This window comes from Chelon labrosus, assembly GCF_963514085.1.
Source record: "Chelon labrosus genome assembly, chromosome: 21".
NCBI classification, from domain to species: Eukaryota; Metazoa; Chordata; class Actinopteri; order Mugiliformes; family Mugilidae; genus Chelon; species Chelon labrosus.
This window is the reverse complement of record NC_140354.1, coordinates 10,070,190-10,096,381: the sequence shown is the minus strand read 5'-3', so window position 1 is coordinate 10,096,381 and position 26,192 is coordinate 10,070,190. Positions and strand designations below refer to the sequence as shown.

Genomic DNA, 26,192 nt, shown 5'->3' with positions numbered 1-26,192 from the left:
GAAGATGGTGGTACGAGGTTGTTGTCGTTGTGGTCGTCACAGCACATGCCCCGTTCTTCTCTCTCGACTCCCGCTGACTTATTAGGTTGGTCCTCTGCCATTTGGAGATACACCAAATCATATTATTCAGTCGGTCATGGATTAGGCGAAGAGGAAGGAAAAAACACTGGCTGGGGGATGATCAAAGAGAACCCACATTCACCTCATACTGACAGACTGACTGGGAGACAAAGAGATGGGGGAGGCGTAGCGAGGCATTTGATTTTAGGGGAGCTGAGGTAAGGTAAGGATGTTTGGTGTAGGGCGTTCAGATTATTGGATCCGTGCGTCAGAATCTGGATCTGTCTGCTCTTTTGGTATATGTTTACATCAGGGCTGCCGTGCACCAGAGGTTGTGTTTGCGTGTGAACCCTGCGCTGCGCATGCCCAGACCTACGTGAGCTCCTCGTTTCCTCTAGTGCACCATCGGGCCCGGCGGCGGAAAGAGAGAGAGAGAGGAAAAGAGAGAGTGAGTCACCCAGCAGATGAAAGAGTCAAAGTAAAGGCTCTGCCGTCCCAAAAAAAAACATCACACAGCTCCCTCGCTCACTTTTTGAAGTCATCCAAGAGGAGGGAGGCGACACACTTTCTCAATCGCATTAAAACATGGCGTCAGGCAGCTCCCATCTTGTTGCACGCTATAGATTATACTCGGGTTTGAAGTGGAGTTTTAAGTGGGACACCGCAAAATTCGGTTCCGTTTTTTTTTTTTTTTTTTTTTTTTTTTGGGCCATGTTCCTAATTCAGCTAAATCATTTCGCATCTGAACATCACTGGTCAAAGCAGGGACAGGGACATAAATAGAGGGAACCCTGGAACTGCATCATAGTTAAGTCAAAGTAATAAGTTACTGAAACAACTACTACACGTCCTTCAGCAAATTGCGGCTGTCATAGCGTAACAGTTGTTGCATGTTAAGAGCATGGATCAAATTCCCACGACGCCAATTTTTCATCTGACATCACGCTCAGGGTGGGATGCTCCATGCTGTTTGCGCGTTGCGTTGCTGCGTTTCCGGGTTCGGGCAGGTCGTAATAATTTAGAGATCCTGACAAGTTCCAAGTTGATCAGCAGCTGAAAAGACTAGGGTTAGTGAAAATCTTCCTTGCTGTTTGCTCTATTAAGACACATGATACATAACTACAGGTGTAAATTAATTCAGAAGTACACCAATCAGGCATAACATTATGACCACCTTACTAATATTGCGTAGCTCTCCCAAAAGAGTTCATCAGAGAATGGACATGGGCCTTCTGAGGGTGTCCTGTGGTGTCTGGCAACAGAATGTTGTTAGTGGGGTGGAGTTTTTTCTCCTGTGGGTTGAGGGGAGGGGCCTCTGTGGATCAGGATTGCTCCAGTGCATCCCACAGATACTTGATCAGCTTGGGATCTAGGGAATTTGGAGGCCAGGTCAACACCTTCTGCATCTTGCTAGGGTTGGCTGCTGCCATCAAGGAGGTGTCATTGCTATGGGGTGGGGATGCCTGGTCTGGTTTAGGTGGATGGTACATGTGTATGTACAGTACCTATATATGTTTTTATCCTGACTGGGGCAAATTTATCCACCCAGTTTTGAATTTATCATATTTCCAAGTAAACAAGTCAGGCGATTTGACGATGGGTAAGGGGACTGATTGCACATCTAAATAAGACATGCAGGTGTACAGGCACAGGTCAGAAACTTCACAATATTTGCTCGTATTTGTTGCAAAGTGACACTAAAGTAAAAAAATGAAAAGGTTAAAGGTCACGCAGAGTTTCTGATCAGTGTTAAAATCCTCCCAGGGGAAGAAAGAAAGAAGAGCTGGTCTTGACGCTCCGCCATGGGAGTGGAAAACCTCTGATTGGTTCTTTTCCTCTGTACCTGTTGGGGTTAGGGTTACGACTGAGTCACATTTTCTGTAGTTTTAACATCTCGCCTCTCGATCAATGAAGAATTGATTGCCTCAAACCAAATTTGTGTCTGCTATGAGTTAGATATTTAAGACTGATGAGTCAAGAAGTGGCTCGTGGAGTGTGCAGTCACTTAACACTTGTTTGCGTGCCTCTGCTTATTCGATGCGCGTTCAGCTGCCTGCGCCTGTTTTGCGCGCGCCCCCGTTGCATTATTTTCCTCCGCCGCGCGCCGCTGACACCGAGCGGCGGGGATGAGGAGAATCACTACTGACAGGCAGTGATGGCAAACTGTGAAATGGAAATAAAGCCTCTTGTCATTACAGCACCAGCCCTCTACCCGCGCACGCAGAAACACAGGCGAGCTCAGCAAGACGGCAATGATTACAGACAAACGAGCAAATAACATCTCCCAGCTCTCCCTGTCTGGCACATTGAACTCGCGCTGTTGTGAGAGACTCGCGTGGCGAACAGAGAATCGTTTTGAATGCTTACAAAACACCGCTGCCACTAAAACTGAAAGCTTTGTGCGGCGATGGAGAAAAGCTCCTCTTTTGATTTTATTTTTTATTTCATTTTTCTTCAAGAAATGAAAGCCCCATAAATCAGCTCCCTGGTGAGCAATATACAGCATGTCGTGTGCAGGGTGAAACTACCAACAACCATTAAACCAGTAAGTTTTGCAACTCATCTGCCTTGAATGCCCCCCCCCCCCCTGCTTTTGTTGGCAGTCACTTTGTGTCCTCTTCTGTGTGTCAAGTGATATCATCCTTGCATCAGCTCGAATGCAGTTTTATGTCTTTTGTCAGAGTTCGGCTTCAGGATGATGCCGAAAACCATAATTGCTCTTTAGCAATGTGAGATGATTGGAAACATATCACAGAAAAATGCCATATGGAAGCAATATCCTGTCCAGGACTGAACAGATTCTGAGAATAATCCTTTTTATTTTCTACTCTTGGACGGATTGCTTTAACACACACACACACACACACAGAGAGACAGACGTTGTCATGTTTGCTACAATATTTTATTGAGAAATGATAATGTTCCTTAACAGGATTGCACACTCTGAGCATATCTCAGTTTCAATTTCTAGTGCGGATCCTGTTTGTTATCTGTGTTTGAATAAGTGGGACTCGTGCGCATATCTTTAAGTGTGTGTGGAAAAAGTTGTCACCCTGCGTTCTGTCATTCCTGCGAGTCTTTTTTTTTTTTTTTTTTTTTTGCCCATGTGTCTTTGTGTGTGTGTGTTTTAGGCTTGGTTCCCGCTGCAGATTATTAATTAAATTCTGGTAAGCGGTGCATGCCTCGCCTTCAGATCTACTTCCACTCTCTTTAACACGCACACACACACATATCTGCGCGCGCTCGCAAACACACACTTCAAAGCGGCTGCACTCCACACCGCTAGGATTAAGAAGCGATTGAAGAGCCTGATACAGTCTCAGAGTGCCTGCAGCACAAAAAAAGTGCCTTTGGCAGGGCACAGGTAGGCTCTTTGAAACTTCTTACACACTTGCACAGACACACACACACACACACACACACACACACACACACACACACACATATGGCTGGTCTTTTAATTTTATTTTTAGGTGGTCCAAGCACTGAAAGTGGTTCGGATGCGGACAATCTATGGATTTTATGGATTGTGTAGTGCCTGCATGATCAAAATTTAGCCATATTAAGCAACTCGGTATTAAGTAATACTTGAGCAATGGTGTGAGAAGGACATTCTGCAAGCGAAGGATGAAATAATTATTGCAAGGACTTTTAATTTTGTACATTTTATGCTAGCAATGTGACGTCAAAGTTGTCGGCCAAGTGTCACTTTTAGTAAAATTAACGTAACTTGGCCAAGCAGCCTCTACATGTCCACGTTTAAGTAACGTGTCCTTTTTTGTAAACGATTTGAGGACGTTGCACCTCTAGGGGGTGCTAAAAGCTTGTTTTATTTAACCAAAAATCGCGTCTCTGTCCGTGAGTGGCGAGTGTGAGGGTAGCAGGAATAGGAACTGGCGAGGCGAAAGGTCACCCACTGCATGGAAGCATGGCAAGGATGCAGAGACAACGCATGCAAACGTCTCATCACGTCTGACACGTGTGGGGACGCCCATGGACATATGTAGTGGCTAGTCCTATGCTTTGCCGCCACCGGCTGATAGTGGGCTTGAAGCTGTTGGGACGTGTACTCAGTTTAAAAGAAAATAATAAACCAATTGTCCGTTTCCCGTGATTTACTTAGAACGTCCTTTTATTTCTCGCGACGGTGCCTTTGGTCATAATGAAAACAAATGGTTGAAAAAATAAACTCGAGCACAGTCGAAAACTGTTGGGCTCCTTCCACTTCAGCAAACAAAACACGTAATTAACCCAAATTTAAACACCTGTAGCCACCTTCGGCCCGCATGAAATTCAGCCACTGCATGACATTTGCTGCCCCCTGGTGGCTCGGAGGAAAACAACCCTCTTACAAGAATATGCGGCTCTTACAACATATACCCAAAGACGCCTCATTGAGCGCTGGACCGCACGTCAACGTCGCCGCCATTTTGGAGGAGTTATTCTCATTTACACATTCACACACGAACGTATATATTCAGGAAACTGACAGGAACCAAAAACAATGTCTGTAACGTTACAGACCTTGTTTTAACTTACAGAACTTTGTAGAAGACGTCTAATAAAGTTCACTCCATTGACTCGTATTGGTTCGCGGGACAGAGCTGCCTCTTCTAACATGGCGGCGACGTTGACGTATCGCAACAACGGGCCAACCTACTCAATGAGGCGTCTATGTATATACATATCTATGGGGACGCCTGTCTGAGGCCGGCTTGGTTTTGGTCATTTGGTCCAAGTTGCGTGGGCGTGCTTGGACCCCTTTGCAGTTGCGCACAGTTCTACTTCCTTTTGTATTTGTCGCAGTCCAGTAGGGCTATTTTTATTGCGTCCTTATTTTCCAGTCATTTTTAATGCGCGTTTAGATGGCTGCACTGTATAATGCATGATGTTGCGAAATGCTTCCCGATGGATTCCCTCGAGTGACTGTAAGTAAAAGGAATAGGCTAGTAGCAAGCTCTTTATGTTTTTATGAAACATCTGAGCGTGTTTGCATGTCAATATGGCCATATGTTCCCATGAATACTTTCACATGTTAACTCATGTGCATAGACGGTAGCGTGCACCCCTCATCTTCTCATTAGCTCGCACAGTTGAAGGGCTTGTGATTATATTTAGCTTTGACATGGAATAAGTTCTCTACTGAGCAACTTTTTCTTTTCATATTTATCAACTGCAATGATAATGACATCTAATAAGGTGAAAAGAAATCTTTTCCACGGTGTCACTCAACAAAGCTGTAGCAAAGATGAAGCGGTCCTGACAACAAACGTGTCGTGTATAAAGAAGAACATAGACGTACTCCATCCACCCGCCCCCCCTCCCACAGACAGTTCTTTCTCTCGCCTTTTCTACACCCTTCTTTGTCTTCCCCCGCTCTCATCAGCTGCCGCAGGGCCCCTAGGGACAAGCGGGCCTGCCACTGAAAGGAGCGCTGGCGCAAGAAGACAGGCCCGTATCCTTGGTGACGGCTCCGTGTTTCCGTGGTGACAGGTGTGTCCGTTCAGAGCGAGCGGCGGTGTTTGTCAGGAAGTGTTTGGATGGGGCGCGGAGTCCAAAGGCAGCTCAGGTGTTGACGGCTGCGAGGGATGCGTTCAATGGAACACTGTTTGTTCACGACTTCCCTGTCAGGGGCTGTTAGGACACGGGGGTCGTGTGTGAGAGCGTGTGTGTGTTGGTTTGTCTTTGTGAGGACCGGTTTGAGTTTTAGTCTGTGGGATTAAGGACTTTTTGGAAAAAAGTTAGAACCTTTTGGCCTTTTTAGCTGGTAATCACATTTTTGTTTGACGTTTTGTTTGATTCAGACTTGACATTACATTTAGATTAGGGTTAGACAGCAAATGATTATTCTGTCACTTAATCTATTGATTGTTTTTTTGATAAATTTCTTAACCTATAGAATATATTTTGAGTAATCCTTATGTTAACTCACCATTAAATAATTACCATAACTTCTACCATCCAGTTTTCAACCCTTCATTAAGACATTTTCCCAGAATCAGAATTAGAACGTCTTTATTGTCCTTTCACACAGCACAACAAGAGTTGAAGTCAACTGTATCATTATAGGAAACTCAACACAGTATAAGGAAAACAATAACGTGCAACTCAACACTAACAAATACGTCAAAGTCTATCAAATCCATGAATGATGAAACCATTTCCAATTCAAAATTTTACCAAATGATACTGTTCATCACAAAAAATAGATTTGTGCAGTATAGGCCTAATAAGGAAATGTCTTCTTTGCTGTATTCTTCCATTCATTAGCAAATGTTGTGTTGAGTGTGATTTAACTTAAACAACTTGCTTCAGTTGTAGTATCTCCGGTTTTATTTGTCAGCAAAAGGTTGCTTAGGGCCGTGACACACCAATATGACAGTCGGTGATAACCAGGGGTCGCGTTAACCGAATATCACAGTATAAATATAACAGTGACGGAAAAATGTGAAGGCAATCTGTCAAAATGTCAGATTGCAATTCACACCCCAGACCACTTGGTGGCGAGTGAGCAAATGAATTGGCTCTTGTCTCTCTTGATTAGTAGTGCTGGTTAAGTTTCGTTTCTCTGCGTATTGTGCGTAAGTCAAGTCGGGCAGTACGTTTTGTTTCTCTGCCGAGTGAGATGTAAAATGTTTGAATGGTGCCGTTTATTGATTATATATCAATCAAATGTGGTAAGACTCAACTTAGCCGGTTAAATAGGCATCTAGATTCATGATTCTTGAGTCGTCTTTGATGGACAGTTATATGAACCGAATCTTTTTTTTTTCCACCATATTAATTAAAAATGAATGGAAATTAAATTTAATTGAATATGTCATTTTTATCCTTTAAAGAACCAAAATTAAAGTGACAAGTAAAAATAGATTATGACAGGATTTTTATGACCTTGTCAGTCAAAATGACAGACAACGAAAAAGTCTAGCGCAACCTCTGGTTATAACACAACTATGTGGTCATCTAGAATGAATAATCTGTAGACAAACTACCATCTTAATTCAGGACAGGCCAGCTCTATACAACAGTTTGCTGCTCTTCCTAGAATCCTAGCCTCCTAGTCCATTCTCCCTTTGAATGACGAACGCAGACTCCCGGTATGTGGAGGCGCAGAACGTCAGCTGCCGGCTATAGCCTTTGCAGCACGTTCAAGTGAAACGTTTTGGTGAAGACACAGTTGGCCTTTGTTGCCTGCATTTCTTTGATTTCAGTTTGTTGTGTCTGTACCCACCATACTATCCATTAGCACTTAATCTATAGTGTCTTTGCTGACGTCCTGTCTGAAACAAAAAAAGATGAAGACACAACAGCAACTCAGAGGCGCTGCCCGCCAACCAAGAACCAGACAAAACTCACCGTAACAGTCTTGATATGTATGCTTTTGTCTTGTTTTGTTGAAGTCAGAGGGCAGGCAGATGTTATCTGTTGAGATGCTTGTGGTTAGAGGTTGTGCTGCTGTAGGCCAACGCGTTTTTACACAGTGTCAATTTTATTCGGCCTCTGTCTAGAGAGTTTCCACACCATGGACCACTGGGTTCTGGCTTTGTTGAATGGATGTTCAAATTTCTGAATTCTGGATGTTTTATGGTGATGCATGCTCATACTTTAACTATATCGTTTTACGTCCGTGAAGAAAAAAAAAAAGCGATTAAAAAAGGCAACTAGACTTGTAGCGTTTTTTGAGCCACTCATCCGTTCTTCAGAACTGAAGAAGCTACTTCCAACGAGTGGCAAAACGTCTTCTCAAAAAAACTCTACAAGTCCAGTTGCCTTTTTTAAACGCTTTTTGGATATATCATGACCTGGATGACTGAGAACTCCAATCTTACTGTCATCTTACTAAAATAATTTGCAACTCTCATGGTGTGTTTATATCAGTGGTATATAAATGCTTACTGGAGTATGGAGAGCAAAGTTCTCACCAAGTTGAAGTAAAAGCTGAGTTTTACATCTGTGTTTTAAGATAATAGCAGAAGTATACTGATTATTTCTGACTAGAGTATATAGCTTAGGTTCTATCCACTCCCCAGACAAGACTTTCCTTGCTTTCAAATGATGGCATGTATCCCCCTTTTAATTTCCCCCTTTAGTCTTCCTACATGTTTTGTATAGATCCCGTCACCATGCATACAGGCAGCCATTGACATCCCCGTGGAATTCCAACACCGCGCACCTAATTATCTCACTACACCATTCAGCCTTCAGAAACTCTGGCATCACAACACAGCTAGCTGAAAGGAGACGGATCATGCATTAGACACTCTCCGAGTCTTTGCTTCCAGCTAGCTAGCTTCCCATAGAGAAACAACAGAAAACAAAGACGCAAGCACAAAGACTCAACAAACTTCTAACAACAGTTTTCATTCAGTCCTATCCCGCCTCCACCCTGTGGAGTCTCCCAGCTTCTCTCGATCATCTCAATCATTTTTTCACCCTGTAGCTAATTGGCAGCCGCAGTCCCCCCCTCCTTCTCGTTAGGTATTGATTTGTTGGCAGAGGATTAAAGGGGCGTGCTGCCTACTGTGCACCGTGCCCATCACTACCTGCTGGCATGCATGAATGCTGGGACAGGCGCTGTGCCAAAGGGGAAACGGGCCTGCACTGCACGGACAAACTGCCAAGATGCAGAGGTCAACCCAAGTGTGTAAATGGTAAATGGCCTTGCTTTTATATAGCCCTTTTCTACCTATTGGTACTCAAAGCGCTTTACAGTCACAGAGGCAACTACCCATTCGCTCACACAAGCACAAACACAAACATCGAACCGCTTACCCTCTGGTTCGTGGACAACCCGCTCTACCTACTGAGCCACAGCCAGTGTGTGGGCATGGGTAGGTTGGGAGGGTGTTGTGTTTTGGTCCACTTCTTAACCGAAGACTGAATTTCTCTTCTCTCTATCCGTCTGTCTGCATATCTCTTTCTGACACTCCCCTCTTCCTTCTTGTTGCAGACCAACAGCAGGGTGAAGCAGATTGAGAAGGACTACAGTCAGAAGCTTGCAAAGTCTGCCCAGGTAATCAGTTTCCTCCTCTGCCCTTTTGCCCTTTTTCTCTTTGAATGTACTGATGGGAGAGGATTCGGAAGCACACATTAAAAGGCGCAATCCTAAAATGCAGAAAGTCCCCATGCCCTTTTCCCCATAAGCAAAAGTGCACAAAAACGTGCATACACATTATTTGTGCCAGTTCCAGAAGAGTGAATCCACACATGCAGCGCAGAGGCTCATGTTACAGTAATTACATCAAAAGCCCTACTGTCTGACTTTCCCCATGCCTTTAATATTCCCCCTGTTTATTCCCATGTCCAGAGGTGACTACCTGAAATACTTAGTTTAACAACTTGAATTTTGTAAAGAATAATTTATTTCTGTTTCTTTCGTAGCCTTCGGTTTTACGGGATTGTTTTACCTTAAACCTAAGGTAGTTGATGAGTAAATATATGACATTCACCAGGTTGTCGGACACTATTCCAATCTGACGCCATAGTTGCTCAGTATATGAGGGTATTCTTAGGGAACTCTTGGTAAGCATTTGTTTACTGTGTATTCATCTGCCCTCAGTTGGCTGAAAAGGAATTGATACCTCTTTAAAATCCAGGCATTTCTTGATCTACCTATTATTGGTATATGCTGTAATGGGGTAAGTTTGCTCTGGATTTGCTAGCCAGACTTTTAAAAAGACATTTCTTCTACTTGACCCGTGTTGTCTCCACTTCCAGCAATCTCCACTTTCATCATGGCCATGTTGGAGCCAGCCGTGTGATACTGCTGTAGCCCTCATACCATGGAATTGTACTATAGTTCCTTCATGGCACTCTCTCTCTGCATCCTGCAGCAGGAACATACAGTGAATTGGCCTCAAAAGTTGTTTCTTCCCGGTTTAAGGGTGTTTCCGTACCTATGTCATTGATATGATTTTGATACTACGTTGCATCTTGCCTTGGTGAAGTTTGTGCGTACAGGGCAATCAAGATAAAACTGTGTAATTCCCGCAGCACTACCCGCTGGCAAACAGTTTTGCTATTGGTCATGATTTTGTAGTTCATATACCAAGAACAACATGTTCAATGTAATTGAGCATCTGCAGCCAGACCCACGCTCTTGAGGCACACCACAGGATGAGACCACCCTCTCTCACTAGTCTCAGCTCAGTTGATTTGTTCTGGAACCGATTGTGATTGCTGTGTTCACACCAGCCCAAACAAACCAACCCAGCGGGAAAATACTCCTTTATTTGAAAAATTAAAATAGGTGTGAAAGCACCTCAAATAATCCACTGTGAAGGTTCTCAGTCATGGAGATCATGGTATATGCAAAAATGTTAAAGAAAGGCAACTGGACTTGTAGAGTTTTGGGGATATGCCTTCATAATCCACTGTCTTTTCACTGGCATTGGTGATATTCTCCTCCCCTGCATTCTCTTTCCCCGACCTCTAATACATCTTAACTGCAACTCCATACCTGTTTCTCTTCCTGTCATCGTGTGGCCACACTTCAACTGGAGGGCCATATGTTTAACATTACTTCTTGTCTCCTCAGCCCATTTAAAACTCAGGTAATTCTTTTCTCCAAACAAGAATTTAACTTCCTTGGACACACTCTGCCATTCAGCAATGTCTTTAAAGATCCGAAACACCCTAAGTAGTGTTTACATTACAGAAGAAATGGGTTTTCTTTTTAATTACGCAGGAGGCTAAAATATTACAATAATTTGGCCATAATTGCGCCTCGCTTACCACAGAGGAGATCCAAAGACGGGCTTTTGTTGTTTTTTCTCTCTTTCTTCTCCTCTTTAAATCCCCCCATTTTGGGTTGCCTGGCAAAGGCTCAGAGGTGAAAGTGGGGTTGACAAGCAGATGTTGTGAGAGAACGGTAGCTTATTAGGTTACACAATGCCCTACTTCAAAAGAAGTCGGATGCTGTGCGAAAGTTCAGCCCTGTTTGCCCGCTTTGGCGGTGCGGTATGCCGTCGCCGCCGCAGACGAGCAACAAGTGTTTAATCCTCTGTTTTGGGGACGGAAAGCTGGCACAGGCTTAACAAACAACACTCTCTGACATTAAAGAAAAGCCTCCGCAGAATTCAGCACCTTTGTTGGAAGTGTGTTGTTGTGCAGGAGATTGTGCTGGAGACTGGGAAACATATTAATATTCTTGATTAATGCGGACCATTTGTCATGAGATTGGGCGGCTTTGTTTTAAAAGGTAAAGGTGCAACCAAGAGGTTTTTGTTGCCTACCCCTTGGGGGGACTCAGTCAAATGTAAACAAGAGGCTTTTGAACCTCAAAGGCTAACCCTGGTTGTTAACCCCTCAATCTCTGACAGAGGGCATCGCTCTTGAGCTCAGTTGCATGGCTAATAGCCCAATTAAAAACATACCATGTCATACATTATCCTGAGGGGACTGGAGGCACCACATAGAAATGTATGTTTAGTTTCAGGCACATACTGCTCTCCCTTGCACAATGCTTCCTTGCTTTTGTCTCTGTCTCCCAGCCCCTCTCTCTCTCTCTCACACACACACACAGTTTCCTAATTAGTGTCTCTCAAATCCGATCCTTTGTGTTAAGCGTCTAGTTGTGAGTGGTCCTCCTGGGTGACCTGTGAACCCAACATAGCTGCGCTCTCTTCCCCCACCCAATGATCAGGTTACAGTGGGTGGTAGTTGTGGTACTGGTGGGAGATCATTACTTTATCCTTGACCATCCGCCGTGGGAGTATGTGGTGGGGGGGTGAAGGGAATTTTCCACGGGAGGCATGGCGCAGAAGAGGCTGAAGTTCATATGCAAATGAACCTAATTTATTTCATGGAAAAACAGTTTTTTAATTTGACGCCATGTTCATTATTATTACATTTCTTAAGTATTAAGTATTAAAGATGCTTTGTTTCATTCTCAACAGTGCTCATCAGTGTCCAGATGTACTGAACACTATCTGGCCATCACTAAACTGCAGACAATCAAAGTTAACAACTAGCTGGTGTACATAGTCGTGGACGGTTTTGTTTCGTTCATCAAGGCGCCAGAATCCAAACCCAGGTTGGATTCCAACAGTCTTGTGTCAGCAGCTTTCTCCCAAGGATGACAAAATTCAGGGAAATGATGCGTAGATGTGCTAGAATCCTTAACCAATCAGCCATAACAAAATGCCATAGCTAACAATGTCTAGGCTCCATATTGACGCAGAAACAGCCCTGATTCAATGAGGTGTGGACTCCACTAGACCTCTGAAGATTTGCTTTGGTATCTGGCACTAAGATGTTTGCAGCAGATCCATTACTTCCTGCAAGTTGAAAGGTAGGGCCTCCGTCAATTGGACTTGTTTGTCCAGCACATCATGCAAATTCTTGATTGGATGGAGATCATTTTTGTTTGGTGGCAAGGTGCATTGTCCTGCTGAAAAAGGCCACAGCCAATAGGGAATATCATTTCCTAGAGTGTACATGGTCTGCGACATTGCTTTGGTAGGTGTTACGTGTCTAATTAACATCCACATGAATGGACTCAAGGACTCCCAGCAGAACATTGCCCAAAGCATCACATGTAGGTCCTACCAGCAGTAGACAGGTGTCAGTCTGGGCACCTTGACTGGTCTTCAGCTAACCAGCCTCATACAGAACAGATTCCAATGTCTGTTCTGACACCTTTTTTTCAGAACCATCAAGAACCTTTTCAACAGTTTGAGCTAGGGTACCGTGTTAGATCTGAACACATGGGCCATTCTTCGCTCCCCATGTGGATGAGTGAGCCTTGGCCACCCATGACCGTGTCCTTGGTTCACTGCTTTTCCTTTCTTGGACCACTTTTGTTCGGTACTGACGACTGCTGACCTGGGACACTCCACAAGAACTGCAGTTTTAGAGATGCTCTAGCCATTACAATTTGTCCCTTGTCAAAGTCCCTCAAATCCTTCCACTTGCCCATTTTTCCTGCTTCAAGCACATCAGCGTCACCTGTCGGTGGTCATTATGTTATGGCTGATCGCTGTGCGTGCCCTGTCAGTGTTTGACAGAAGCTGCGCCAAGCTGCACAGAGCAGTGGACAGGAAGTCACTCTTTGGCTCGTTTTCATGGTGCGCTGACGCGAAGAAGAAGAAAAATCCCCTTAATGTCTGAAGACATTTCTGTCATTTATCATTTGTTCTCGCGTCCTTATTTAAACCACTGAAGGAAAAAAACTACTGGAATTGCCCAACATTAATTCAAAGCCTTCTACGGAGTTCCACAAAATTTGTTTTCGTCCCTTTTCGTGCAATAGCCAATGTTTTGTGTGCCGACTTACTCACCCCTCTGTTTGCAAATAGAGAGCTGAATAAACACCAGACCTGTTTATTTCTTTTTTTACCTTGGGTTCACGCAGAGCCAAGGCTGCCTTTAGCCTTAAAGAGAGATGATAGCAGGCTGGGAAAATAGACAAGTCTCACCAGACCACTCATAGACTCATACAAGGTGCTGTGTGGTTTTATACACAGGAATAACAAGCTGGGTTCACTAGTTCAGAGTGCCACCGCTGCCCGGGGGCTGAGGACCAGGCAGATGCAACGAATCCATATAGCAAAATAATTATTATGCCCAGAAATGATGTTCCCATAATAATGTGCCATTTGTTGCTTTCATGTGCCTGTCCCACTGACAAAATAAGCCTAATCCTCCTCTCACCCCCACACCGCCCTTGCTGTCTCGTTCTATCCGTGGTCAGCCCACGTCCCTTTAACTCCCACACAATGTGCCGATTCCAGCGGGGCTTGTCCTCCAGAGTTTAAACACGGTAAACAATTATCCGTCTAGCCCAAAGCTAGCAGCAGCACTGCCCCGCCGCCACCTTTTTTCTCTTTTACGCTCTCTCATCTTCCTTCAGCCTTTCTTTGACAGTGGCTTATATAGAATGTTAATTTTGACTTTGAATTTTTAGGTCTTTAAAGCCGAGGCACTTCCCTTTCGTCTTGGTGTAGACCGCAAGTTCACCAACGCAAAGTCATTCTGCTCCTCAAAAAAGACGTCCCCCCCCCCCCTCCTTTCCTGTCTGTTTTCTCTTTTCTTTTTTCTCCCTCTCTCTCCTCTGTGTCTTCCAGCATCTCAAAAAATAAAAAAAGACTTCGGGGGGCCAGTGATTGTTAATGCCATCCAAACCCTGAAACAAGCCTTCTTGTGAAGACCAGTAAAATGAAAGAAACCTGCATTTTATTCAGTGAACATACATGCTTCTGGCGGCAGGTTTTCTGTTTTAAACATAAAGGACGTATAGAAAGCCCATGCAAGTTAATTTGAGAGAGCTTTCCAAGAGCAGGTCAGAATGCCAAATGGTCTTATTTGCTCGCTGACAGGTAAAGGTTAGTGGTCTTCCACTTCTGTCTAGTCACACGAGGAAGTAAAAATCATTTCCCCGTCTCTCGTTTTTCTGACCCGTAGCTAATTGCGGAGCTGCAGACATCTGTTTGTGACTCCAAGGAGGAAACGGTTCGTCTGCAGCAGGCAATGGAGAAGCAGCTGAAGGAGGCTGGCGGTCGCTGGGACCAGGAAAGGAGGACAATAACCCACTACGCCGATCAGGCCAACAAGGTCAGTGTTGGGCACTCAATAGAGTTTAATATACTCGCGCTTATGCAGTGTGTGTGTGCGCTTTGCGTAATTCCATCGGAAAAGGTGTCGGCATGTTGTTAATTATCGACGTATGCGAAGTAGCCACTTGCGTCTTTATTTACCTTAATTACCTTCACTGGTGCAAACAGAGCAGCGGTGAAATTACTCTGTACAAGTCATAAACCGAGATTTGTCCAGGTCTGAATGAATAATAGCTCAACATACGTACGTAGTTTTAGTGGGTGGGTGAGACTTTACAGCTTGTTCCAAAATTTGTATCATGTGCCGAAGTCGCCGTGCCATGACATGCACACACAACAAACAGCTGATCATGGTTCTGATACGGTGGTACAGTAGGTAACAATCCATTAGAGACAGCTGCTGTTATTGTAATATTTTGCTGCGCCCCAAATGATGTTGGTGTTTATTTGCGTACAGAGCGTGAAAAAACTGTGATTGGACGTGGAGGTCTTGACATGGCTTTAAGTCTTGTCAGGATTTGACTTCTGTCGAGCAGATACCAGTCACTTTGGTTTTGTTATAGCACAAACAACAGCCACCCATAGACACATCTGCACAGATTGCAGTTGTTTTTTTTGCACAATGTCACTTTAACTCCACTTGCACACTACCTCAATGGTACAGGACTGGATATTGCTGTGTCATTCATTGCAGTTAATCTCCAGTTATTACAGTGCTGACACTTTTTTTACTGCCTATATTTATACACTTCTTGCTATTTTGTACTATATTTAGTTAGCTAATTTTTATTCTATATTTATACTTTTTACTTATGGCTTGAATCAGGACCAGAGAAACAAACTTCGTTCCAGCCCATGTACCAACATGTGTTGAAATGACAATAAAGAATCCTTGAATCCTTGAATCCTATAGATGTGCTCTGTCAAGTTGCAAACTCCATAATGTCTTGGGTGGTTTGTGTACTTCGGCTGAATCATGTAATTCAGTCAGTTTTCCTGATCTTCAACCTCCTTCATTCAAATATCTTCTTAGGAATCACTGGATCCTTTACTCTGCCTCTTCCCTAGCAACCAGACTGGAACTCAGCAGCAGCAGCAGTCGATTGGGTGTGGCTCTCTAAATAAAGAGTTGTTGTGTCTGGGATTGGGACATGTTTCCAAACACAACCTTGTCTGTTTGCGGCTGCAGCTGCCTGGTATAGTAAAGAGGCAGGTCCGCGAGCCTCCTCTCAGAAGTCCTCTCCTTCCAGGCCCTGGTAGCCCGGGCCCCCTTCGCTCAGGCCAGACTTTAGCCTGTTTTAGGCTGCATTTGTGTTGGGAGTGGACAACAACTTTCTGTTTCCATTATCTGTGTCCTCATTATATTGACCCCCTCTCCCTGTATAAACCACCTGCTAATGAGCCTCCGGTTATTGAATTACTTATTCAAGAAAAGATATGTGGGAGAGGAGAGAATCAGGAAGGAAGGTAAGATTGCCCATGCAGCAAATAGAGATAAAAATATAAAAACAAACATTTGATGTCAACTTGAAAGAAGAGGTAGAGGAAAAGGGTGAGATGGCAAACAATGAAGGGGAAGTAAGGGAGGGAGAGGCAATGAAAGGGTGGAGGAAGTGCGAGGATTGAGACGAAAGGGGTAAAGAGAGAAAAGAAAGGAACGGCGGAGAGCTGTCAGTGGGCCACCGGAGGGAGTGTGTCGCCTGCTGACATTGTTTCCATGCTGTTCACTTCAAAGGGCTCAGATTATGAAGAGAGCGAGGGGCTTCAGACAATAGGAGGGGAAGAAAATAACATCAAAGTTAGCCGTGCGTTTGAATTGGGATAATCCCAAAACAGTTGTTCTGAATGCATGCTGCACAGGATCAGATGTCCCTTTTTTTTTCCTTTTATTTTTTTTTTCTCCCCTCACCAGCCTCATTCTGCTGTTTCTGGCCTGATTTTAGCTCCCTCCGCGGCTCTACTGTACTTTGACTTTTTTTATATGTGGGTGTTAACGGCACAGACCTTTGTATCTCATAAACCCTATTTTAGAACAACGGTAGTACAGTTAAGTATGCTTATTATCTGGGTTATGTTTTTTTTGTGTATGTGGTGTCAAGGTGGAGGAGTATACTTGTTCCGTGTGCGTGGGAGCATATTATGTGCAAGTTTAAATGCATATAAAAAGCCTATGTTAGTGTTTCAGACAGGGGCCACGGCTTAGCATTCCACGTTGTGTCAATGGCAAATAGGGTTAAATATAAAAATGTGTGTTGCAAACAGTCCCAGGCTACAAGTGTGCAGATTCCTTTAAACGCCACAATTTTTTTTTGGATCTGCGATTAACTTATAGTCTCTTATTATGACCTCGGGCCCCTCATAGTTTGAGCATGATAAAGGCGGCAAGAAAACACTTGGAAACCAATCTGAAGTGCGGCTGTAGTAAATCATTTCGCCCTGCGGGGGGCAGTAGTGTGCCCTCAAACACCAAAACAGCCAAATGTCCTGAAAGGGTAAGAAAAAGAAAACAGGCTGGAACAAAGTGGCAGAACTTGATAAAGAAACAGTTTTTTTGATCGCCAAAGTCAGACCAGACTGGATAAATCAAACCAGAGACACCTGGATAACTCTACGAGCGTCAGTCTTTCAACAACGATAGCGAAATGATTGACTGGCTTTTCTGGAGAGTATTCTGGACAGTATTTATCATGATTTTGGACTGTTGCAGTAATAAAAATGATATACATTTGCGTCAAAATTGTGTTCGCTTTAAGCAACATTTAAATGTGATTCTTTAGTAAGGTGTCACGAGTCCCGCATTAACTGCAGAAATCGTGCAATTAATCGCGATTAATCTTCCGATACAGCTGAACTAAACTTTACACTTTTAACTCATTGTTTTGGCTTTATTGTTCATATAGTTGAAAGATTCAATGATCATTGTCTATATCTGAGCACATCCATCCACGAGGAACAGCTGAAGAGTTACACAGCTTTTGCGAATTCCCTTTCACCTTTACTCCCTGCATTTGTATTCTACGAATAATCTCCAGTGTGTTCTGTAGTCAGCGTAGGTGGTACCCCCGATCTGGTTAAATTTAAGTTACAATTATCTCATAACGGCAGGCGAGACAGGAGTGGCCGGTTGTAATGCATTGGAACTGTGCCGGTGTCATTCGACTGTGGAAGGTGAAAGCAAGATGAAAGCTTCGCGTTTGCTTTCATCTGTCCAGTCTATTCATTTTAGGTAAGGGCAGTGGTAAGGGCCACTGTAGCACACTGGGACATAGCCAGCTTCTGGGTTAGACGTTCATTCACATGCTGATGTCATCTGTTTTCCTACATGTGGTCTCATGGCAAAGTGTCTCCGTTTTTCTTCTTTGTTGCTGCCCACCAATTTGAGGTAAATGTGAAGTTTAATAGCTCATTCTTATTACTCGAGTGCATGGTGTGCGCTTGTGTGGCCATGTTAACGGACAGTGTCTTTGTGTGTGCGTGCGCGCGGATACACGTGCGTACTTGTGCACTTGCCTGATACTGTATGTGCAGCTGCCAAATCTGTCAGAACTGGAGCCCGCATTAGCCTGCCAAGAGAAAGGTACAAAGACGCACACACACTCGCACAGGCCTCGTCTCTTCTCTCTCTCTCACACCCCATCTTTCCAACTCTGTATCTTCGAACTCTTTGTGTCTCAAACTCTCTTCTGACTGCCTCTACACACACACAAGCGCACATGCTCACCTCACCCTGCCAAAAGGGAGAGGTGGCTGGTGAATAAACAATGGCACTCCGCCCATAGTGTCACCCGCCTGAGCTTTGATCAGCACCGCTGTTCCTACTCCCCACAGCAGAGCTTCCTGTCTTTCTGCCTGCCGAATGTTGCCATGTGCACACACACACACACCTATAACCAAGAGTACATGAGCCTCCATACGCTCTCTTTCTCCCTCTCACTAAGCCTTTATCTGTATCTTTCTCTCCCTCAAGCTCTCACACAAACATAGCTTTGAGTTAGTGCCCTTGTCTCTACAGTACATCTTTCAAAAGTGTTGCATTCTCTAACATACACCCACATATACTCAGTGTTTTCACACACACACACAGACAGGGATACACACCTTTGATCCAGGCTCATCCAAGCAGTTGCTTCTATTGCAAGTCAAAGAGAAGGTCCTGTTGTAGTGTTGTCTGGGTGAAGTGACAGCAGACACATTACATAATGCAACAGTGACCATTGTCTCGCAGTGCCTTGACGATGAGAGTGAATTTTTGGGGTGTGCTGTTCTTTGTGCACAAGACGCCGTGTTCCTCGGCCAGAGCGACAGTCGCGCTCCGTGTGATCTAGGCGCCGGGCTTTTGTGGAATAATTTCAAGGGATCCCGTGCAGGCACAGCCACGCGAACACGCACGCACACACACTCAAGGGGGCTAGTTGTCGCAGCGCAATTTGTAGTTCTGTAGTTATGTATGCATTAGTTTCTGAGGGGGTTGAAAGGATGACTTTGCCTGTGGGAAGGAATGGCAGCAGCGGATCAAGAACAGGTGTGCTGAAAACTCTCTGTTGCAGAGGCAAAGAGCCGCTTCAATCGTCGTGTGTTTCGCCAGCGCGCGTTCGTCTTCGCTGTTTGTGTGTCCGTCCACGTCCTTCAGCACATCCAAGTCATTTGTGTCAACCTTGGCCCGCGCACTTGTTTACTAAACTTTGTTAACCATCTGTGTTTCTGTCACTTTCTTCTTTTCCTGCATGTGCGGGCTTAAGTACTACTGTCATTTTTATTTTACTTCAATCCAGTATTACCATTAAACCTAATGATGTGCCGTGTGAATAGGTTTGTGTTAGGGTTAGCGCTTACACAAACCATCCAGAGTTAAATTGCCGACTTCCACAGTGAGTGACTGTGTAGATGTACTGATGTACTAGGTTTAAAATGTAGCCACTACTTTCAGACCGACACAAACCATGAAGAGAGAGTTCCCTTTTTCTACACTATTTAAAACTTTTCCTAATGATTCTATTTAGATTTATGTAGTTTAGACTTAATTAGGAAATGTGTTGTTAACTATATATTCTGCTAGCCTGACATAGCAAGACACAATTCTTATCAGAATATGATCTGGCACGCCTGGTAATACGCCATTAAGGATTTATTGTAAACCGATGCAATTGGCTAGTCCTGCAACCAATCAGACACAATGTGTTGCAAACAAATGAAACTCCACGGATCTCAGATGACATGTATGACTACGCTGTAGGGGTTGAACTACTTCAGATTTTTTGAAGTCGACTAATATGTGGTGAAAGTCGTAGCCAGGACAAAAAAAGGGGGGTATATCTCTGAAACATGTATTGTATTCCATGTATTGCAGCTAAAGGTCTGATAACTTTAGACAAAATTCACCATCAAATTGTTGATTTTGCGGCCTCCTTCTCTCTGCTACCGCAGGACGTTTGGTGAAGTTGTTAACTGACTGTCGTTGAGAGGACTCAGATGAGTATGAATTGCGGTAGTGCATTTGTTGTATTTAGGTATTAGCGACTCCGGACCACCTTTCGCACACAAAACTTTAGTTGACGGGTAAAGTTCCAGTTGTATTCTGGAAATAACTAGTATTATTTATTCATTGTTGGTTGGAAATTGGCATCTGCATAGTGTTTACAACTCACTGGAAAGTAAAATTGCCATTCCGACCATTGGCATCTATACAAGTCAATGTTTTCAGATAATTTGTGTGATGCTGACGTGATTGTGCTCCTCTCGTCCAAGGTTGGACCTACAGTAGGTTGGACGCTGACCAGCTTTGGTCACCTAACCTTGGTATGAGGAATGTAAATTAATTGAATGATACCAAAGTATCATTCAATCGTATGCTCTACAATTGATTTATTATGTTTTTATGGCTTGCGTGTTATATTCTTATCCTGGGACTTAATAAGAATGTCTAAGAGTGTCAAACATACCACAATCAGCCTTAACATTGTGACCACTGACACTAACATTGATTATCTCATTATTATGACACTTTTAAGTGGGTGACATATATTAGGTAGTAAGCGAACATTTTGATGCTTTGGGCAATGTTCCTCTGAAGGACCTTGGGTTCTGCCATTCATATGGATGTTATTTTGACACGTGAGGCATTGTTGCGTTTCTCAGATGCTGTTCTGGAACGATCTGAGAAAAGCAACAATGAGCTCAAGGCGCTGACTTCAAATTCCCCAGGTCTCAGTCCACTCGAGCAGAGCTGTTGGACGCTCTCGCGGGCCCCACCTCAAAACTTGCAGGACTTAAAGGATCTGCTGCTAACGTCTTGGTGCCAGATACCACAGCACACTTTCAGAGGTCTAGCATGAGTCTCGACGGGTCAAGACTTACACAGTATTAGGCAGGTGGTCACAGTGTTACGGCTGATTGGTGTATAGTCGAAAAAACTAAAGGAACAGCCTAAACAACAAAAATATGTTGCAGTCAATGGGATGCAAGACAGACTTCTGCTATTTTGGTAAAATAATCGTTTGTAATTGTGTAAAATAAATTTGTATAGGCACATAGTGTTGCCTGCTCATGTTTGTAGCAGCTCGTCTGAATGTTTTTTATTTATATTTTCCCGCTAACAACCTGAACATCGGATTCTAATTAAAACTTATGTGCTCTTCATGTAAGACGTCAAGAGTTTTCAGGATGCGGTGGCATTTGCAACTTTTGCTCAACCTAACACCCAGTAAATGATATATTATTCCATAAACAGAATAAATTTACAAATGCCCACACAAAAGTACACACGGCAGGCATATGGTGCATATTTCAGAGCTGCTTCTTATTCTCTTTCTACCGTAGCTCACAGCAGCTGAAAGAGACAGAGATGGGAAGATGGAGAACAGCGTTCTCCCCCTGTGGGCACAGCTCGGTTGCAACACGTCTTCATTAGCGCGGCAATTGTCTCACGGTTTTCATCAGTGCCGGGGAGGACGCCTCCGTAGCTTCGCCGACATGTGTGCATGTTGCAAAACACGAGATAACCGTTCGATTTGCCGTTCGGGAGGAGTTCCGCCGCCGCCGCCCGCCGCCGCCATCGCAGTATCTCCCCCTGCCTCGGCTCTAAATCAACTCTGGGAAAAAGGGGCTGCGAGGATCAAAGTGCGGCACTGAAAGCAAGTCAATTCACACCGATATCGGTGTTATCTTTCCGAGGGGCCCTCCTGGTCGACTTGCTAAACCACATCTTTTTATTCCTACAACTGACAGACGGACGGCGAAAGCAAAAGTTTCTCTTCTCTAACACCTCAGGAGGGAGACCTTTCGCCTCCTCCTACAGCTTCTCCCTTACACTCACTTCTTTACCTTTCCCGCAAGCCTTTGATAAAGTGCAGATAAAAGAGAGTCTGTGCTCATCTCTCTGGCCATCTATCTCTCCTTGAGGTTAGCACCTCCTTTATTATTTACTATTAGATCAGTAGCCATACATACACACACCGCCTTGTTCTACTAAAGCTGATGTGTGTGTGTGTGGGTGCAATCCACATACTTTGCTTATGTATGTCTGTGTGCTTTATGCCCCTTGTGTATGTATCTGTTCTTACACCGAGCTTGTGTGTGTTTGTGTGTGTGTGTGTGTGTGTGCGTGCGCGTCCTTGGCTGCAGGCGGTGCAGCGTGAGGTTTTTGCTGCTGTCTGAAGTCGTCCAGCCTCAGTGTCATTAGAGGATCTCTTTAATCCAGACTTTGGGAGAAACTTCTGACAGCACGCTGCAAATAGAAGGCCCCGCCGCACATGAAAAGCAACCCGGCTCCTAACATAACACCAAGTTTAAAGAGGCCCCTGGCCTTTTTTTTCCTCCTCCCACTATTCCCTCCCTTCTTTCTTCTTTTGCTTTTTTTTCCCCCCCTGCCCTCTGTTGCTTTTACTTCACCCTAGGGAAACATGCTTGCCTTATCTGCGCAGGAGGACCACCCAGGAAAGATGACTCAGGCACCGGTGTGCGTCTGCGCGCCCGTGTTGCGAGTGTGTGTGCGCGCAGTGACTGCACACTTCATTTGACTGAATGTAGCACTCGCATTTCAGAACTTCTGCTGTTAATATTAATGCATGCCTCTACCTGCGTGGATCGCTCTGAGCGGTGTGTTTGCTGGCGCTTGCGTGCACGTGTGCTCTGCTAATCCTTTGAGCCGAAGTTTGGAATGAAAGGGAGAGGCACATTGCTGATGGAGAGGTGAGAGAGGGGCCTTGAAGCGCCCCGGCTGCAGGACTGTGCAGCAGCGCCACGCCGCTGCCCCTATCTCTTCACTCCAGCCACGTCTTCCTCTCCTTCGTGCTGCTCCTTCTCGCTATCTTTTTCATTTTCACCTTTCTGAACTTTATCTTTTCTTTCTCTCCCCTTGATACGGTCGCATTTATCTTCCCAGGCTTTTTTTTTTTTTATTTTTTTTTTTTTAACCAGTTTGTGTAGTTTTTCTTTTTTCTTACAACTTTGCTTTCCATGCTTCCCTTCTCTTCTTTCTCCATCCACTACCTCCTCCCTGCGTCGCTCGCTAATGCAATCAGATCCCCCCCCTCTGCTTCCTGGCCTGTTGTCAGTGATCCCAGTCTGCACGGCTGATAAATACCATATCACCATGAGCATCTGGAGACACTTTAGCTGGATCTTGTACATATGGCTCACGCACCTTCACACTCTCAACGCGATAGAAACTAGGGCTTCTGCTTTCTTGAATCGATTCAATCGCGAGGAACGAGCTTTTGATTCGATTCGATGCTGATTCATTTAGAGATATTTCAGTTTTGCTTAGTGATGAAAGAGATTTTCTCAAAGCTAAGGTTGGCGCATCTTCCGTTTAGCTCTCCTTTTTTTCCAGCTCTTCTTCTGTTGTCATTCTTTTGCTGACGCGCATCAACTTCTTTCACGTTTTGGATTTCTCTCACATGTGGGCTAACCCCGCTGCGTGATCCGTTGCGAGGCTAGTCATGCTCATGGGACTGCAGCGAGATTTTGAAGAGATTTAGAGGATGCAGGAATTAAAAAAAAATAAAATAAATTTTTTCAATGTCTGATATTTTAAAATTAACCTTGATTAGAATAAAACCCAGCATCCTGAGTCTGCAATGATTATTTATGTTCATTTGCTTCCCCGTGAGATCGCCTGATGCATTCATTCATTGCTCCCCGGTCTGTTGCAATTATTTAAATATCTTGTTTCACCGTTCTTATTTTTGGGAAAGCCTTCTTTCACATTTGCTCCAAAAGATCTGAGGAGTGGCTGTTGTTGTTCGCGACATAAATTTGAAAATTCATTATCATTTGAAGCATTTGCCACAGTGCTGGTGCTGCATTGAAGTCAAAGTCAGATGCTGTTACTGCATCCGGAGGTTTGTGCTGAGGCGTCCGTGCTCTCTGCTTCCTCTGCCTCCTCTGCTTCCTCTGCTTCACTGTCTTTTTTATCATCTTCAGAAATCTGCAATATTTGTCTATCAGGCTTTAGACATTATCTGTTGCTTCCTCCGTGTGATATGACTATATTCTCAAAGCTCTTTCTGACTCACAAAGCATTTCTGTTCATCAGCAGAATCCTCCCATGTGCTTCTATTAATAAAGTGGCAAGTGAACTCCTGCCCTTGTTTTGAGTAGATGAAACGTAGAAGCCACAAGAAAGGGAGGAACGCGTCACTGTGAGGCCATGCAGTCGGCCTTGCTTCCCAGAAGACGTGATCCAGAAATGCTGCGTCACAGTGAATCACACGTGGGTTTGGGAAGGGGGTTTTGTCCGGGTCTTCATGTTCTTCGTCCATCGTGCCGCTTAGGGACTTAGCGGGGAGGCTTTGCAGGAAGGAAGAACTCCAACTTTGTGAATGCATGCATATCTACTATCACACGTTTTCATAAAGTAGTCCATCTGTTCCCCAAAAATAGAAATGTAGAATGATGATTGGGGGATGGTTTACGAGAGGAAAGCTCTCTCCTCCGAGCTTCCTAGCCTCTAAGCTAATAGTAGCTCCTCTGGTTTCCCACTCTTTCGCACAGCAGCAGGACATACAGTATGTGCCAACAGGCCCATTTATGGTCTCCAACACAGGTGACGTCCTTCATTGTGTCGGAAGTTCTTTTAACTCTGGTGTGTCCTACCTTAGATTGAAAAACTCCAAAAGACAAAGGAAGCAGAACGCCTTCGCAACAGTCTGAAAACTACTGAAAATACTACTCAGTGTCACTGAGCCTTTGGTTCACCAATAAACAAAACAAAATGATGAAATCCAAGGCAAGGGTTTGCGCTGGATGGAGCTAGAGACCAGGGTTGGGTGGAGACTGGCCACGAAACGCCTTGATTAATATTATAGGCGCTCTGTAAAGCAGCAGCCATTCATGATGAAGAGCTAAAACGCACCTCAACATGCCGCGGAGCTCTAATGCTGATGTGCTGATGTAGAATCTGAATGTGCCACTGCTAAGGAAGGACGTACACTGCAAAGTGGGACTGCCTACATCGGTGTGGTAGTCCACCGCCACCACTGAAAGGAAACGATTATACGACACAAAAAGGACAGAAATATAAGATGAATTTTCCCTGAGTTTCAGCTGAAAGTTTTTTGTGAGTGTGTGCTTCTCGCAGGAGTTCATCCCGGCCCCGAAGCTTTACAGTTTGTGTATGATTTATGTCAGCGGAGCGGGCTGTAGATCACGCGGCCGTACCTTTCACCTGAACTGTGTTTCCCTCAGCTCGGAGAACGAAACCAGCCAACACCTGGCCCGCTCACTCAGCTCTAGCGTAGGGCGAGCCGCCGCGGATATTGACGCTAGCCAGCGACCCACTTGTTAGAGGTGTTTCTTTTTTTGTACGTGGAAGTGTAAATTCACGTCTGTGCTTTTATGTTAAAGTGTGTGTGTGTGTGTGTGTGCACCCTTCTTCACAGTCTGCTTTCCATGAAGACTAATCCAAGATGAAGTGTGCACATGTGCAACCAAAACATCTGGTTTTGCGTTCTGCGTTGGAGCTGTGCCGGGGCAGAGGGGGAAACCTGCAGTAAATGCTCTTAGGATGTTATCACTGGTCTTTTAACACCCAAAAGAATCATCACAGACGCCGTCTCGCATCAATACCCCTCTGTCCTCGCTTCCGTCTACCTGCCTGTGCCTTCAATATCCTCTTGTTTTGGTCTAGTTTTACTTGTTGCTGTGTTGAGTTTGGAGCAGCCTCTCCTTCAGATTAAGCAGGTGCACCTCGCCAGCTCAAATGTTACTGTGGATTTATATTTGTGAATTTGCGCTACTTACACATTACACCGCGCACATTTCCAGTGGTTTTCTTTTTTTTTTTGTAAGTCAGCCAAAGGACTGTCTCTCTCTGTCTCTTCCTCCTCCCCCCCAGGCTTTGCAGGAGAAGGTAGAAGGTCTGCAGAGGCAGCTGCACTGCTCGGAGAAGAAGCTGCTCAGCAAAGAGCTGGAAACCGAAGAGAAGGTAATTCGGTTGCTGTTTGTTTCTCTGTTTCCTTTTCATGTTTGTCAGTCTTGTGCAAGAGAGACATCACTCAAACTCATTTCCTTCCTTGCATCACTCTCACTGCCAAACATTAACCTTATTTCAAGCCTTTGTGTCACTCTTGTTTGTGC

At 44.5% G+C, this 26,192-nt stretch overlaps 1 protein-coding gene across 3 annotated transcripts in view; it reads left to right on the top strand.

Annotated features, from left to right (window-relative positions):
- Positions 1-26,192, top strand: part of cep112 (centrosomal protein 112) — a 99,866-nt gene that overhangs the window by 64,202 nt on the left and 9,472 nt on the right. For all 3 annotated transcript variants that reach the window (XM_084569919.1, XM_084569920.1, XM_084569918.1), the window contains 3 exons: positions 9,011-9,073; positions 14,464-14,613; positions 25,951-26,040. In XM_084569919.1, coding sequence (XP_084426045.1) covers positions 9,011-9,073; positions 14,464-14,613; positions 25,951-26,040 — 303 coding nt within the window. The remainder of the gene's footprint in view (positions 1-9,010; positions 9,074-14,463; positions 14,614-25,950; positions 26,041-26,192) is intronic.